Source organism: Ovis aries, chromosome 8, assembly GCF_016772045.2.
Source record: "Ovis aries strain OAR_USU_Benz2616 breed Rambouillet chromosome 8, ARS-UI_Ramb_v3.0, whole genome shotgun sequence".
Taxonomy (NCBI): domain Eukaryota; kingdom Metazoa; phylum Chordata; class Mammalia; order Artiodactyla; family Bovidae; genus Ovis; species Ovis aries.
In genome coordinates, this window is record NC_056061.1 from 64054743 (window position 1) to 64071233 (window position 16491).

The window sequence follows — 16491 nt, forward strand, 5'->3', positions numbered from 1 at the left end:
CAGACCGACTAAGCACGCAGGCAAAGGAGATCTCAGCATTCTGCACGTTGGGGGAGCTTTTTTTTCTTGCATTGGGAGAGAGATCCTGGCAGGAAGTCAATTTCCAGGAAAAGATGCGGGGGTTGGAGCTCCTTGGCTCCGAGTGGCGCGGGGCAAAAGTGGCGGTAATTGGAGCTCTGGATGCATTTTCCTAGAAGCCTCCAGCGCTCCGCCACCTGTGCGGAGTCTGCCCCCTTCTTGGCGTCTCCGCTCCAGAGTTTCCTCCTCCCAGGTTAGTCCCCGGGAGTGTGGGCGGCCCCATTCCTGAGCGCTGAAACTCTCCCCCCCTCCCCCCGCTCGCCCTCCGCCTGCGGCACACCAACCAGCCTTTCTCTTCGCCTCAGTCACTTCCTTCCTCGGCTTCTTCCTCCCCAGTGCGTTGAAGAAGGCAACCAGCCCGCACCGACGCTGCCGGTTTTCTCGGAAAAGAACAGGAGGCAGAGAGGTGAGTGATCGCCCTGGGAAGTGGCGTCCAGGTAGAAAGGATGGACTGGGGTAGCCGGGGGAGGTCAACAGCCGGAGGAGGGGATCGTGGGCTGAGGTTGGAGAACCAGGACCGGGAAGAGAGGTGGCTAAGGCGCCTGGAGGGTGTAACTGGCATTGGGCTGAGCCGGGTGCTGGGGACCGCGTGGGCGCGCCCCCCACCTCTCGGGCAGACTTCCGTACTCGGCTCACGTGACATTTTGCCGGGGGCGGACCGGACAGGGAGATCAGCAGCGTTTATAAAGATTTTTTTTTTCTTTGCTTTCTTTCTTTCTTTTTCTTTTTTACCGCAGAGCAACTTGCCGGCTTTGCACTTGGAGAGCCAGTTCCGCAGAACTGAGCGGGAACAGACTGGCAGTGAGGGGCCAGGCTCCTGCCGAGGGATTCGGTGGCTTCAGGGCAGTGGGCTCTGCGGGCGCGGGCGGCGGGTGCGGATCTGTACGCACCCCGTTCTGTGTACGGGGTGGGGGGTAGTGAGAAGACATTAGCGACTCGGGGAGCCCCAAGCCGGGTCCGTTTGCGTCGCTGGGTTTGGGCGCCGGCTCTCGAGGCGCGCCTGGGGCGCACCTATCGCCGGGGAGCGAGGGCCTCGCGGAGACAAAGGCTTCCGGGATGCGGATGCTGCCGTTCCCCGGGAGTCAGCTCGGACCCCGCCTTGCGCCCCGGAGCGGGGGCCGAGCCTTGCGCTCCGTAGCTCTGCAGCGGTGCCGGTGATGACCGTCTGATGGCCTGCGGGGGACAGGGTCTTGGGACCCCTTCCGGGCCAGCTCCCAACTTGGCTCCGGGATGACCAAATATGGAGTGTGTGCGCGCCTGCGAGAGGCGGGAAGAAACCCAGTCATTCTTTGACCTACACCAGCTGCTCGTCGGGGATTGTGAAGGAGGGCTGGGAAAGAGTGGCCAGCCCTAGTGAGGACAGGTGGCTCCCGATTCCCAGATGTTCCCACTCGAGTAGGCTATTCCTTGACTTTAGAATATCTCCAGGTATTGCCTCCAAACTTAAGAAAACAAACCAACCAAAATAAAAAAACGCAAAAAACTGTCAAGAGGGCCCTTAAATATATCTTCAAGTGCCTACTGAAAGTGGAGCATTTCAGCATATGGCCCAATCCGCCCACATTCCGCTTTCTTTGTGGTTCCCACGCACAGTGCCTAATTGGTTTCTGTCACAATGAGAGGGCTCGGCTAGCATCTGCCATCCCCTTCCCCTGAGCCTCCCATTGACCCGGCTCTTTCTTTCCCTTAGCCTTGCTCTGCCATGGCCTCTCATTGTTCTTGATCTCGCTGCTTGCACCAGCCCCAGGCTTCTGTCCTCATAAAAAAAAATGTCGTGGACCTTCCGAGGTTTGTGCAGCAGAGTATTTTATACTCCTTTGTCCTCATTAAATAATCAAAGAAATAAACCATCCCAGGTTATGTAGGCTAGCAATAGTTTTTAAGCCTGTCATTTTCCTACTCAAAAGGATCAGTGTAGGGAGCCTTTTTTGCTTTTTAAGGGTTTTGTCTTAGTAAGTACTCAAATATTTCACACAAATACAACTTACCATTACATTTAGTTCTATTTGCATAATAACCAGCCCCACCCCAAAGCAGCAGAAGAGGCAGAACAATGAAGTAAAAACAGCATTTAATTGTGGGAAACCCCTCTGAGTCAGTTTCATCATCCATAAAATAGGGATAAATAATACTTTGCAAGGTTCTTAGAATAAACCCAGATAAGGAGCCTCAGGTGTAATTAATTATAAGGAAATTCTGGTTTTCCCTTCTTACAATCATCTGCTTAATGTAATGCACATATTCACATTACTTAAGAGTTGGATTTCCTCTTTGAGTCTTATTATTAAAGGAGAACTGTGACTGGTGTGGATGGTGGTGGGTGGAAGGAATGGAAAATGATGTTAAAGAGATGAATATTCTGGGTGGGAGGAAATCAAAGCATCTGACAATTAGAGAAGACTAATCCTCTTGGACATTTCCCTTTCCCTTTTGTCCAATGTGGGCTGATTTCTTCATCAACCCTCACAGATCCTACTACTTCTGCAAACTTTATTCACCTTTAGACAGTTTTGATTATTAGAGAAATTTTTTCTCTTATGGCTTCCAAATCTGCCTTACTGTTTACCTGTCTATTCTACCCAATATGGTAATGCAAACAAGTCTATTCACATGAGTACATAACGGAGTTTTATGTTTTTAAAAAGCAGCAGGTCGTCTCTAGGCTAACTTTAAAAGTCAAGATTCCCTACAGTGCAAATGACAGAAACTCAGACCAGCATAAGCAAAACCACAGAAGACTGATTAGTTCATGTAACAGGAAAATCCAAGGTCATATACAGGCTCAATCATTGATGCATGGTTGAATTTTCCGTTGTGCTGGATTTATTCCTGGCAGGCTCTTTTCAGATGGTATCCGTTTATATACTTGCTGGCCGTAAACTTAGAGCTCAGTGGGAGAGTGTTGTTCTACTAGTAGTCTGGCAAAATTCCTGGGCCGACCCCATTGTTCAACATGGGATCACCTAGCCTATGCTCCAAACCAATTCTCTGACTTTGGACCATTCCTGGAGTCCAGAATGAGGCTCTACCCAAGATCCATGAGATAAGAACAAGGAAGGAATGGCTCTATCCAAAAAAAAAAAAAAAAAAAATAGACTGCTGGTGCCAGAAGGTAGAAACGGTGCTGAGCAGAGAGAAACGACAGCTATTCACCACACTGACATTAACAGGTTTTTTTTTCCCTACTACTAATCTCATGGCATGTCTTTCAGTTGTGTCCTCCGGTTACATTTTAGCGTTTTAGTGTCTCTCTAAAACTGTATTTTGAATTGAATATGATGTTATAATTTCACCAATAAATATAAAGTTCTCACATTTGGACACTAATTTTTGATACTGGGTTTTATGTAGCTGCATTAACCAAAGATTTGCATCTTGTCGCAGTGTTGTTGTTTAGTCGATAAGTCCCATCCAACTCTTTTGGGACCCTGTGGACTGTAGCCCTTCAGGCTCCTCTGTCCATAGAATTTCCCAGGCAAAAACGCTGGAATGGGTTTTTGCCATTTCCTACTTCAGGGATCTTCCCCACCCGGGGATCAAACCCATGTCTCTTGCATCTCCTGCATTGGCAGACAGATTCTTTACCACTGAGCCACCAGGGAAGCACATCTTGTTGCAATATAAGCTTCTCAAATTAAATGATTTACACAGAAGTGTAGCAGATGGCAGTGGTGCTTTTAATTATTAGCTATGAGAAATCTGGGGTCCTGATCAATATCATTTATACATAGATGTCATTCTTGTTTTTTAAAAGCTACCAAGAATTAGTTATGATCTGTCTGAATAAAATTATTTCTTCCAAATCATCACCCTTCAAAGTAAACCATTCAGGTCATCCCACTCTTTTCATCCCTTATTTAATTTGGAAAACTTAAAACATACTGTGCTGATGCCTCTTCTGCCCATGCTTTTCACCCTCATATTGCTGTTTCCAGTGTAAAATTATTTCCTTCTTATGGAAACTCATTCTTCCTCCTTTCCTGCTTTACTTCTTTGCTCCAACAGTTGGGTTTCTCTCCTTCGGCTCTACCTGCTGTTTCCCTGTTTCTTGCTGGTATCTGTCTCCACCCACTTTCTGTAGCTGTTTGCCACGCCCCCTTTAGGCTTCCTTTTCTGTCTCTGAGTCCACTTCCTGCCCTTAGAGCTCCTCTCTGTGCCTCACTGAAATCAGCAGCTCCCTGTCAATAACTCTCACAGATGTGTTTTCATCCCCTCTCATGCCTTTGCTCATTTTCCTGTTTGCCAGCCAATTATTTGTTGAAGTCCTACTCTTGGTGCCAGACGGGGTCCCACAGTAGCAGAACAGTCAGATCCCCGCAGAGAGGAGCTCACTGTCTAGCGATACAAGACCAGGTCATTCCAGTCAAGTGAAATGACGTGGATGCACAATACTGTGGGAACACGCACAGGGGAGCATTCCTACTCCTGGGTTTCAGGGAGGGCTTCCTGGAGGAAGTTGTATCTCAGTTGGGACTGGACAAGTGAAAGTTAACTCCAAGAAAGAGGAATAGTCAGAGTTGGGTTGAAGAAGAAGCAGTACCTGTGAAGGCTGGACGGAAGAGAGTGAGGGGACATTTGAGGAATGAAAAGAAATGCCATGTAGCTGCAACCTGGCATTCAAGGGCATAGATGTGAGGTGGCTGGAATGATGGGCACAAACCCAGCCAATGGAGGACCTCATGAGCCAAGGGAACTCACCCAGCTGTTATGCTAACCCTGAACTCCTTCCTCACCTGAAGATGAATGGTGTTCACCACAGGCTCTCCATTGCAGTCGGATTGCATTACGAACTGTTGGGGGGAAGAGCATGAGTATTTGTGAACTGGGAAATTGCATTTGTAGGGTTCTACCTGGACAGCTTTTTCACCTTGGGGCTCCTCGAGGGGAGCGATTGTGTTGGTTTATCCGGTTTATGCTGGAACCTCCAGCTCCTAGTTTCGGGCTTGCCCCAGGTGTGCTGCGGTTTCTCCTTGTTTCTGTGCTCTTACATATTCTCTTTCCGATGCTTTCCCCAACTACTTACCTGGTCCACTCCTCCCCCCAGGAACCTCCCTGAAACCTGTGGCTTTCTCCTTCAAGCTCCCTTAATGCCTTGGACCCTCTGCTCAAAGACAGCTTGTCCCATTGCTAGTCATTCCAGGCCTTTCTCTGCTTCTGGATGATGAATTCCTTGAGGGCTGGTCTTGGCTCACTCACCTTTGTGTTTTTGGCGCCAGGCAGAGCTTGGGTTTGGAGTGTATAGTAGGTGCAAGGAGGATGGCTTCGTTCTCCCCAACAGACTGCATGGAGTAAGAGCAGGACCGCCCACAAGGGCATTTATAAAGATGGGGGAAATGGAAGTACTCTACCTGAGGGAGATACATCACACAAGTCCTTTTAGGAAGAGGGACATGGTAAATTAATAGTGACAAATGCTACATGAAAAATACCAAGGGGCCCTTGGATTTGGCAAGATATGCATAATGGAATCTAGAAACTAATAATACAGATTTTTTTTTTCCTCCCTCAGGCAGCAATGAATGTGGATCATGAAGTTAAACTCTTAGTGGAGGAAATTCATCGTCTTGGTTCAAAAAGTAAGTATTATATGATAGATACGGTGTTTCTTCTGAGTTTGCTTTAGAGCAAGAAGGACTAACTCTTTGGGTGCTGTGCTGTGCTAAGTCGCTTCGGTTGTGTCCCACTCTTTGGGACTCTATGGATTGTAGCCCACCAGGCTACTCTTTTCATGGGATTCTCCAGGCAAGAATACTGGAGTGGGTTGCCATTTCCTTCTCCAAACTCTTGGTAGAAGCCTAAAAGTTTTGGCAGCTGTCAGCTAACTGCTGTCAGCCCTGAAGTAATTTCTGGAGACGCAGAGCTATTGGGGTATTGTGATTCTTATACAAAGAATGGTTGAGTTATTTCATTATCCTCTGAATGGAAAGAAAATCACTGTACATCTGTAACCTAGCTGCACTGAAATCTTGTAATTGAATCTTGTTCAAATTTTTGTCATACTATTAACATTCATTTTTTTTCCTGCTTTACCCTGCCACCATTTTGCAAATTGCCAAATGACTAGGGACTCATTGAAATTGCAATACATTGTCTTTATTTTCTTCAAACTTTTGAATTTTGTATAATCAGGTATTTATGTTATATAACTAAAAGAACCCATCCTTTGGGTAGTTTTTTAAAAAAGTCAGCTTTTCCCTCAGAAGCATATAAGCAGCTACCATAAAGTTTGAGACATGTAAAATTGGTAGTATTCTTGCTCTTTTCCTAAATTGTAATGAAAGCAACTCTTATGCTTATAACTGTAAGTATTAATATTTTATACATCTCAGACCAGACATGTAATAGTTCGGGGAACATTTTAAAAATTGTAAGAGCAATAGATGTGTTCAGCAACAACTGGAATAATGGACCCCAAAGTTTTAAAATTATATCATGTAAGTGAAAAACAACTTTAAAAAGTACCTTATAAGAGTTGTCCTGTCATTGTAGCTTTTTTTTTTATATTGGAGGATAATTGCTTTACAATGTTGTATCATCATTATAGTTTGATTTTCTTACATATAGCTGTGATTACTTATGAATCACAAATCATATGAAATAACAAGAGGTACTTTGAAAATTCCATTGTCATTATTATCAAACATCCCCTGTAGTTTTCTTTTGCTTATGTAACATTACTACAAACTTTGTGACATGAAACAACAAATGTAATATTCTTCATTCAAGATATATTGAAGTATAGTTAATTTAAAACATTGTATTTCTGCTATACTGCAAAGTGATTCAGTTATACATATATATGTGTTCTTTTCCATTATAGTTCATCACAGGATGTTGAGTATAGTTCTCTGTGCTATACAGCAGGACCTTTTTGTTTATCCATTCTATGAATAATAGTTTGCGTCTACCAACCACAAACCCTCACACCACCTCCTTCTTGGCAACCACAAGTCTGTTCTCTTTGTCAGTCTGTTTCTGTTTCGTAAATAAGTTCATTTGTGTCATATTTTAGATTGCACATGTTAGTGATGGCACAGGGTATTTGTCCTTTTCTTTCTGACTTACTTCACTTGGTATGATCATCTCTAGGTCCAGCCATGTTGCTGCAAATGGTATTTTTTCATTCCCCTTTGTGGCTGAGTAGTATTCCATTGTGGAGAAGGCAATGGGACCCCACTCCAGTATACTTGCCTGGAAAATCCCATGGACAGAGGAGCCTGGTGGGCTGTGGTCCATGGGGTCGCGAAGAAAGAGACAGGACTGAGCAACCTCACTTTAACTTTTCACTTTCATGCACTGGAGAAGGAAATGGCAACCCACTCCAGTGTTCTTGCCTGGAGAATCCCAGGGACGGGGGAGCCTGGTGGGCTGCTGTCTAGGAGGACCCTGGTGGGTTGCTGTCTATGGGGTCGCACAGAGTGAGACATGACTGAAGTGACTTAGCAGCAGCAGCAGCAGCAGCAGCAGCAGCAGCAGCAGCAGCAGCAGCAGCAGTATTCCATTGTATGTATGTACCACATTTTCTTATAAATAGTGTTATTGTGATCATAGGGGTGCATGTATCTTTTTGAATTATAGTTTTGTCCACATTTACTATCTTAATGGTTATGTAGGTTGGGAGTCTGTCTCAATCTGTTTCAGCTGCTGTAACAAAATACTCCAGACTGTGTGGCTTATAAAAAGCAGAAATTTGATTGCATATAGTTCTGAAGGCTGGAGGCCCGAGGTCAGTATGCCATCATGGTCAACTTAGAGCCTTCTTCTAGGTCTCAGACTTCTTGTATCTTTTCATGGTGAAAGGGACTAAGAATCTCTTTGTAGCCTTTTTATCTATCATCACTCTGTCTATCTATTATTGTGGTAACACTGATTTATAAGATCTTGTAAGTTTCATATAGAATAATATTGGGTTGACAAAAAAGATCATTCAGGTTTTTCTGTTACATCATATGGAAAAACTCAAATGAACTTACTGGCCACCCCAATACTTAGCAGACTGAACCTGCACTTCAAAATAAGCAAGTTTACAAACTAGATGAGTGTAAGGTAATTATTATAACTTGTATAAGGATGAAAATATTTTGAACATTGCAGCTTCACCAGGCCTCCTTGACTTACCTATTCCTGGTAATAGATGAATTATTGAGTTGGAAAGCATCTATGGAGATACATTACCTACTGACAGCTTAAGGTTAATTATTTATGTTATGTCTGGAATAATGTTGACTAAACTATGAATTTGATGAATAAATTGATGAATTTAGTTTTATCTGTTTCTTTTAAAATAGAGTTCTTTAAAGCCTTTCATTTTTCATCCCATCACTTCAGTTCAGTTCAGTCACTCAGTTGTGTCCAACTCTTTGCAACCCCATGGACTGCAGCACACCAGGGTTCCCTCTCCATTACCAACTCTCGGAGCTTGCCCAAATTCATGTCCATCGAGTCGGTGATGCCATCCAACCATCTCATCTTCTGTTGTCCCCTTCTCCTCCCACCTTCAATCTTTCCCAGCATCAGGGTCTTTTCTAGTGAGTCAGTTCTTCGCATTAGGTGGCCAAAGTATTGGAGTCTCAGCTTCAGCATCAGTCCTTCCAATGAATATTCAGGACTGATTTCCTTTAGGATGGACTGGTTGGATCTCCTTACAGTCCAAGGGACTCTTAAGAGTCTCCTCCAACACCACAGTTCAAAAGAATCAATTCTTCGGTGCTCAGCTTCTTTATAGTTCAGCTCTCACATCCACACTTGACTACTGGAAAAACCATAGCTTTGACTAGATGGACCTTTGTTGGCGAAATAATGTCTCTGCTTTTTAATATGCTGTCTAGGCTTTTCATAACTTTTTTTCCAAGGAGTAAGTGTCTTTTAATTTCGTGGCTGCAGTCACCATCTGCAGTGATTTTGGAGCCCCCAAAATAAAGTCTTTCACTGCTTCCATTGATTCCCCATCTATTTGCCATGAAGTGATGGGGCCGGATGCCATGATCTTCGTTTTCTGAATGTTGAGCTTTAAGCCAACTTTCTCACTGTCCTCTTTTACTTTCATCAAGAGGTTCTTTAGTTCTTCTTTGCTTTTGCCATAAGGGTGGTATCATCTGCATATCTGAGGTTATTGATATTTCTCCTGGCAATCTTGATTCCAGTTTGTGCTTTATCCAGTCCAGCATTTCTCATGATGTACTCTGCGTATAAGTTAAATAAGCAGGGTAACAATATACAGCCTTGACGGACTCCTTTTCCTATTTGGAACCAGTCTGTTTTTCCATGTCCAGTTCCAACTGTTGCTTCTTGACCTGCATACAGATTTCTCAGGAAGAAGGTCAGGTGGTCTGGTATTCCCATCTCTTTCAGAATTTTCCACAGTTTATTGTGATCCACACAGTCAAAGGCTTTGGCATAGTCAATAAAGCAGAAGTAGATGTTTTTCTGGAACTCACTTGCTTTTTCAATGATCCAGTGGATGTTGGCAATCTTTGGTTCCTCTGCCTTTTCTAAATTCAGCTTGAACATCTGGAAGTTAACGGTTCATGTACTGTTGAAGCCTGGCTTGGAGAATTTTGAGCATTACTTTGCTAGCGTGTGAGATGAGTGCAATTGTGCAGTAGTTTTTGCATTCTTTGGCATTGCTTTTCTTTGGGATTGGAATGAAAACTGACCTTTCCCAGTCCTGTGGCCACTGCTGAGTTTTCCAAATTTGCTGACATATTGAGTGCAGCACTTTCACAGCATCATCTTTTAGAATTTGAAATAGCTCAACTGGAATTCCATCACCTCCACTAGCTTTGTTCGTAGTGATGCTTCCTAAGGCCCACTTGACTTCTCATTCTGGGATGTCTGGTTCTAGGTGAGTGATTACACCATCGTGATTATCTCGGTCATGAAGATCTTTTTTGTACAGTTCTTCTGTGTATTCTTGCCACTTCTTCTTTATATATATCTTCTGCTTCTGTTAGGTCCATACCAGTTCTGTCCTTTATTGTGCCCATCTTTTGCATGGAATGTTCCCTTGGTATCTCTGATTTTCTTGATTTCTAATTTTTATCCTATAGAAAAGATTTAAGTGGATAGAGATTATTTGGAGATATAAATTATTTAACAAATGTACCTTGAGTGCTGCCTTTGTACTCAAGTGCTAGAGATGGGAAAATAAATAAAAGTCCATCTCAGCCCTGTGGGTCTCTTTAGGTAATGAGAACACAGATAAATTGGAAGCATGTTTTGGGACGTGGTTAAGAGCATGTGCTCTGGAGTCAGACTCTGGGAAGGAATTCCAGCTCTTCCACATTCCTGCTGTGTGACCTTGGGCACATTTCTAAACTTTTCTGTGCCATGGTTTCCTTATTCGTATAACGATACTACTTTATTTCAGTGAGTGTTGGAGACACATTTTTCACACTTTAAAATCTCTAAAATAAGGATTATTTTATGATACATGGTATGCTATCGTTAAACTGGCAGTTTAATTGGAACATGAAATAATGGTGCTTCTTACAATCAATGGTGTCTTATCTTTGACAAAATGGTTAAGTGAGTTTTAATGACTATAAAATGCATCGAACAGTTCTAGGAACATACTGAGTACTCAATAAATGGTAGCTTTCATTACTGTAATTGATGGTGAATGCTTCGATTGATATACATTCCATTTTTTAAGAAGCGCTATTAACTCGACTAAAGCAATCATACAGGACTTCTCAGAGAAGGTGACATTTGAGTCCATTTTTGAAGAAAAAAGAATTTAGTTAGAAAAGAGTGTCTGGGATGCCAGGTAGATGGCTTGACGTGGACAAAGTTACCAGGGGAGGTGATTCTTAACACCCTGGATTAGAGCAGGTTGCTCATTTTGACTGAATCACAAGATGCATGGAGTGAGATGGCAGGAGGCCTGGTGAGAGGTGAGGCAAGGGCCAGAGGATGAAGAATCTTATTCACTCTATCTTAAAGGTGCTAGGGAGCCATTGAAAGATTAAAGTAAAAGAATATCAATTAAGCTTGTATCATACAAAGTTTATTCCACATTTTAAGTTCTGTATGAATGTGGAGGATGTAGTGAGGGTAAAAATGGAGAAGGGGAGACTCATAAGGAGTCTGGCAGTTAGCCACGTGACAATCAACTGGGGCCTGGAATTAACTGTCCATGGAGAGGGAAGGCTAGAGCAACAGCAGATACAAAGAAGGTGGCATCGCTCGGACATTTGTCAGATTTAGGGGTTAGCAGGCAGGAGAACTCCAAGATTACAGCAGGGTTTCTGCCTTTGGTGACTTTAAAAAATTTAACCTAAATTGAGAATTTACCATAGACTGGGCATGCTATAAAAAACTTTACCTGCATTCTATGTTTTAATCCTTGTAACAACTCCGAGAGGGATATTTTTACCCTTGTATGATGGATGAAGTAACTAGCTCAGAGAGCCTGAAGGACCAACCCGGTTACCCAGCAGCTGCACTGATTCCTGTAATCAGTGAAAGGTTTTATTGCCATCAAAGGGTCGTCGTGCTGCTGGAAGTGAAAGAATCAAACAAGTACCTCTTGACTTTCCAGGCCAAGCATGGTCAGACTCCCTATTTTCCATTACCAACTTATTTCCTCCTTCTTCTCATAGATGGTTTACTTGAGCTGAGTAAATTAGTCACTATTCCCCTAGATACTTAACTTCTTTCACCTGTGCCTATGGCTTGGCATATTCTCCCATTTCTTTCACTCATAATTGAACCAGTGATCACTGATCTAGTGCTTAGCATGGGCTGGACACTGTGCTCTGTGCTTCAGAACTGTGTCCCCAACCATACAGTGTGGGAGGTATTAAGATCCCCATTATACAGATGAGGCTTAGGGAATTTATGCAGGCCAAGCAACTAGCAGATGGCCAAAATTTCAGCTGAGGACTGTCAGGGTATTTGTTTGTTTGTTTTGTTTTTAAAGCTCTGTATTATATGCCCCTTAAAGTCTGGTGGCTCAGAGGGTAAAGTGTCTGCATGCAATGCGGGAGACCCAGGTTCAACCCCTGGGTCAGGAAGCTCCCCGAGAAGAAAATGGCAACCCAGCCAGTACTCTTGCCTGGAGAATCCCATGGACAGAGGAGCCTGGTAGGCCGTAGTCCGTGGGGTCGCAAGAGTCCAACACGACTGACTGACTTCACTTTCTTTACTTTCTTTCTTTAAAGTCCAGAACAGGTACCACCAGTCATGAAATCTTCCCTTCCTGGTCTAGCCCAGAGTCATCTTGGTCTTGATAAACAATCATGTACCTCTTTGCCTGTTGCTCTACCTACTGTGTGTGGTTATTTCCTCGTGGGAGGGGAAATCATTTCTTTGATAGCTAGAAAGTGATTCTATACTTCCTTCTCCCTGCCTCCAGTGCCCAGCACTCGCTACACCCACAGTAGGAGTTTATTAAGCCGCACGCTGTAAGCTCTAGCAGAGGAGCACGGGAACCCAAGAGCCCTTCTCGCTGTGGTGGCCACCTCCTTCACAGCGGGTACACCTTTGGGAGGGAAGAACTGGGAGCATTGCAGTAGGATGGGTGAAATGTTCAGCCAGGTAGATCGAAGGATTCAGCTAACATTGGGGAAGTATCTTTGATTATCCTTATCTCTGAGACTTCCTCTTCCTGACTTTTAACCAAAGATCCACCTTTTGTTTTTCCTTAATTAAAAAGACTTTATTTTAGATTTGCAATAAATTGAATTGATGGTACTGAGATTTCCCATATGCCCTCTGCTTCCACACATGCATAGTCTTCCCTGTTATTAACATCTTCCACCAGAGGGGCACCTTCTTTACAGTTGATGCCCCTGCATCATTGTTGTTGTTCAGTTGGTAAGTTGTGTCTGACTCTTTGTGCCCCTATGAATTGCAGCATGCCTGACTTCCCTGTGCTTCACTATCTCCTGGAGTTCATTCAAACTCATGTCCATTGAGTCAGTGATGCCATCCAATCATCTCATCCTCTGTCAACCCCTTCTCCTCTTGTCCTCAATATTTCCCCAAATCAGTCTTTTCCAATAAGTCTACCCCTAATAACTCAGTTGGTAAAGAATCCGCCTGCAGTGCAGGAGACCCGGTTCGATTCCTGGGTCAGGAAGATCCCCTGGAGAAGGGCTAGACTTCTCTTGTGGCTCAGCTAGTAAAGAATCCACCTGCAATGTGGGAGACCTTGGTTCCATCCCTGGATTGGGAAGATCCCTTGGAGAAGGGAAAGGCTACACATTCCAGTATTCTGGCCTGGAGAATTCCATGGACTGTGTGGTCCATGGGGTTGCAAAGACTGGGCAACTTTCACTTTCACTTTCTTTCCCATCAGGTGGCCAAGGTATTGGAGCTTCAGCTTCAGCATCAGTCCTTACAGTTAATATTTAGGGTTTATTTCCTTTGGGTTTGACTGGTTTGATCTCTAGGATTGATCCTGCATTGACATATAATTATCACCCAGAGTCCATAGTTCACATTACGTTTCACTCTTCATTTTGTACATTCTGTGGGTTTTAACTGATGTGTAATGAGGTCTCCATCATCATAATATCATCGAGTGTCTTCATTGCTTTAAAAATTCTTTGTACTCTGCCTATTCACCCCTTCCCTATCCTAACCATTGAAAACCACTGATGTTTTTACTTTGTTTTCTCTTTTTCCATAGTTTTGCCTTTTCCAGAATATTCCATAGTTGGAGTCATATAGCACATAGCTTTTTCTCAGATTGCTTTCTTTCATTTACTAATATGTATTTAAGTTTCCTCCAGGTTTTTCATGACTTGATAGCTCATTTCTTTTTAGTGCTTATTTTAATTTTTAGCATCTGTGTTAAAGACTGGACTTCAAACTAGATAATGTAGGGATTCTGGTAAATAAAGATTTCTTCATTTTTGAGGTCACCACTCCTTTCCTGGTGTTGCTGAGCATGTTCAGAATACACCTAGAGAAATACTGTTCCTGATCTGGGGTTTCTCTTATATTTGTTATTTTTACTGATTCAACAACTAACAATTAGGAAATTGAAGTTTAGAGACTTCCCTGGTGGTCCAGTGGTTAAGATTGCCTTCCAGTGCAGGGCATGCAGGTTCGATCCCTGATCAGGGAACTAAGATTATACATGCCTTGTGGCCAAAAAACAAAACCATAAAACAGAAGCAACATTGTAACAAATTCAATAAAGATTTTAAAAATGGCCCACACCAAAAAAAGCTTTAAAAAAAAATGAAAATTTAGACAGAGAGGAATGGTCCACCATGTGAGCACTGTAACACATTCATTTTTTGTTAATATTTCTTAGTTCTTACTCCACTCTTTGTACAGATGATACTAAGGCTAGAAGATATACTACACATTGCATTTACTCCATTCCTTTTTGAATCTGGCAAGAAGTTACACTGAATTTTTGACTGTTGACTGTTACATTGTGATGTTGGTTAACCTCCAGTTGTTTATGAAAGATGATGGGTATTTGCCATACATGGTGGCAATAAACAGACTTTGCATTGGTTAATATTGTGTTTTCTCAATCAGATGCTGATGGAAAATTAAGTGTGAAATTTGGGGTCCTCTTCCAAGATGACAAATGTGCCAACCTCTTTGAAGCACTGGTAGGGACTCTAAAAGCGGCGAAACGAAGGAAGATTATTACATACTCAGGAGAGCTACTTTTGCAAGGTGTTCATGATGATGTTGACATTATATTGCTTCAAGATTAATGTGGTTTGCATAGCTCTGTTTATTGTTTTCTGTTTGTTTCTGGTAAACTGGAATATTAAGTCAAAGGACAAACATACGAACCTACTTAATGTATTTTTATAGAACTTTATAAACAAAAGGAGACTCATTTTAGAAGTCTGTCCTTTTTTCTATCTTGAAAACAAATTTGTGTGTTACACTGTAAAATGAATAAAACCTATTATTTTTCTCAGGAGTCTGGTTGGAAAATGTAAACAATGGGGCTTTTTTGGTGGGGGTACCAGGAATGTTTGTTTCATAAATTATTCGTAGATAATTTCTGCAGATATTGGACATTCTGTGAAATCAGGAAACAAACTTGTAAGACTAGTTCCCACAAGGAATATAATGTTTATGTAATAAAAACATATAACTCCCTTAAAATTGTCTTATTGTCTCATTTTGTCATTTGAAATTTATGTACCTCACAGACTTGAGTTTTTGTATCAACATTAGGTAACTGCAGTAAAAGTTTTCTTAATTTGGGGAAATATTTTCTTAAAACTACAGAATTTAAAAAGTAGAGATGATTAGTGTTACAGCTGGGCCCTGTTAAATATAATGATTTTGATGCCTATAATGTGCTTAACACTAGTAGGGGATATGCCCCAAAAATGTAACCCAAAGACTCCACTTTCTAGCTGGATTAGTCAGACCCACCTGAAAGAGTACAGGAGTATTTATGATTGCATGTTGCAGCTTGTAGTACAGAACTGAAAATGATACAGAATCTCAAGGAGGACAAGATCAGTGAAAGGCCTTGTGGTTGGAAGAGGTATAGCAGAGGAAAAATTTGTAGGATTAGAGCTGATTATATTCAGAGGTGGAAAGATGGGATGGGTGAGGGTGATGACCTAAGGGAAGGCAGAGGGACATGGATTATTAGCAAGGCATGATTTTGTGAGAGGATATCAGAATTCACTGGCACTTCATAGTCACTGTGAACATTTATTGAGCCTTTATTATGCTAATCCTCATATAACCCTGTGAGGTTGGTATTAATGTCACCTCCCATTTCATAGATGAGGTAAGAAAGACACAGAAAAGTTAAGAGATTGTTTAAGTTCACCTAGCCAGAAAGTGGGTAAGTCAGGATTTTGAAATTTGACTCATCTAATTGGCAAGTCCAGGGATGGGATGGACTTCAGGCATGGCTGGCTCCAGGGACTCAACCATTACCTTGTTTAAACACTACCTTGCCATATTGGCTCTGATGCGTTTTTTGGTTCTTTCTCATTCTCTTTTTATTGTGAATAGATTTCCTGCATATGTTAATAGATGCCTGCAGATAGATGCAAATGCATCTATTCTTGGATTAGCAACACTAGTAGAGAGAGAATTATATATTATTAATCATATATAATTATATACCATTAATTATATATAATTGATTATAAATGTTAATTATGAACTTTGAGACAGGAATTCTTATTGACTCCACTTGCAGCATAAGTTGACCCTTCTGATGAATAGCATTTGCCAGAGGGATGAGATACCTTGAATGTCCTGGGTCATATGCTTGTTTCTGAGTGAGGATTGGGTAGGACCTGTGCTTCATAGCCTCACCTCAAATAGGAAAGGGATAGTTCCCTAAGGGAAGGATGCTGAGCACATGGGAACAACACAGGTTGACCATAGATAAAAGACACCTTTGAGGGATGCATCCACAAAACCATGCATATGAGAGAAAACAAAAGATAAATGAGA

At 42.4% G+C, this 16491-nt stretch overlaps 1 protein-coding gene across 1 annotated transcript; it reads left to right on the forward strand.

Moving 5' to 3' along the window:
- Positions 1–412: 412 nt before the first annotated feature.
- ABRACL (ABRA C-terminal like) lies at positions 413–15168 on the forward strand. The gene is made up of 3 exons (XM_004011380.5): positions 413–484; positions 5588–5654; positions 14581–15168. Exons 2-3 carry the CDS (start codon positions 5594–5596, stop codon positions 14763–14765), a joined length of 246 nt encoding a protein of 81 aa, XP_004011429.1. The 5' UTR covers positions 413–484; positions 5588–5593; the 3' UTR covers positions 14766–15168.
- The last annotated feature ends 1323 nt before the right edge of the window (positions 15169–16491 follow it).

What these genes read in the sequence shown, in the direction of transcription:
- ABRACL (XM_004011380.5), top strand. Translation starts at nt 5,594, where the DNA reads ATGAATGTGGATCATGAAGTTAAACTCTTAGTGGAGGAAATTCATCGT. An exon ending in TCATCGTCTTGGTTCAAAAA is followed by an intron (nt 5,655 to 14,580) that starts GTAAGTATTATA and finishes TTTCTCAATCAG; the next exon opens with ATGCTGATGGAAAATTAAGT.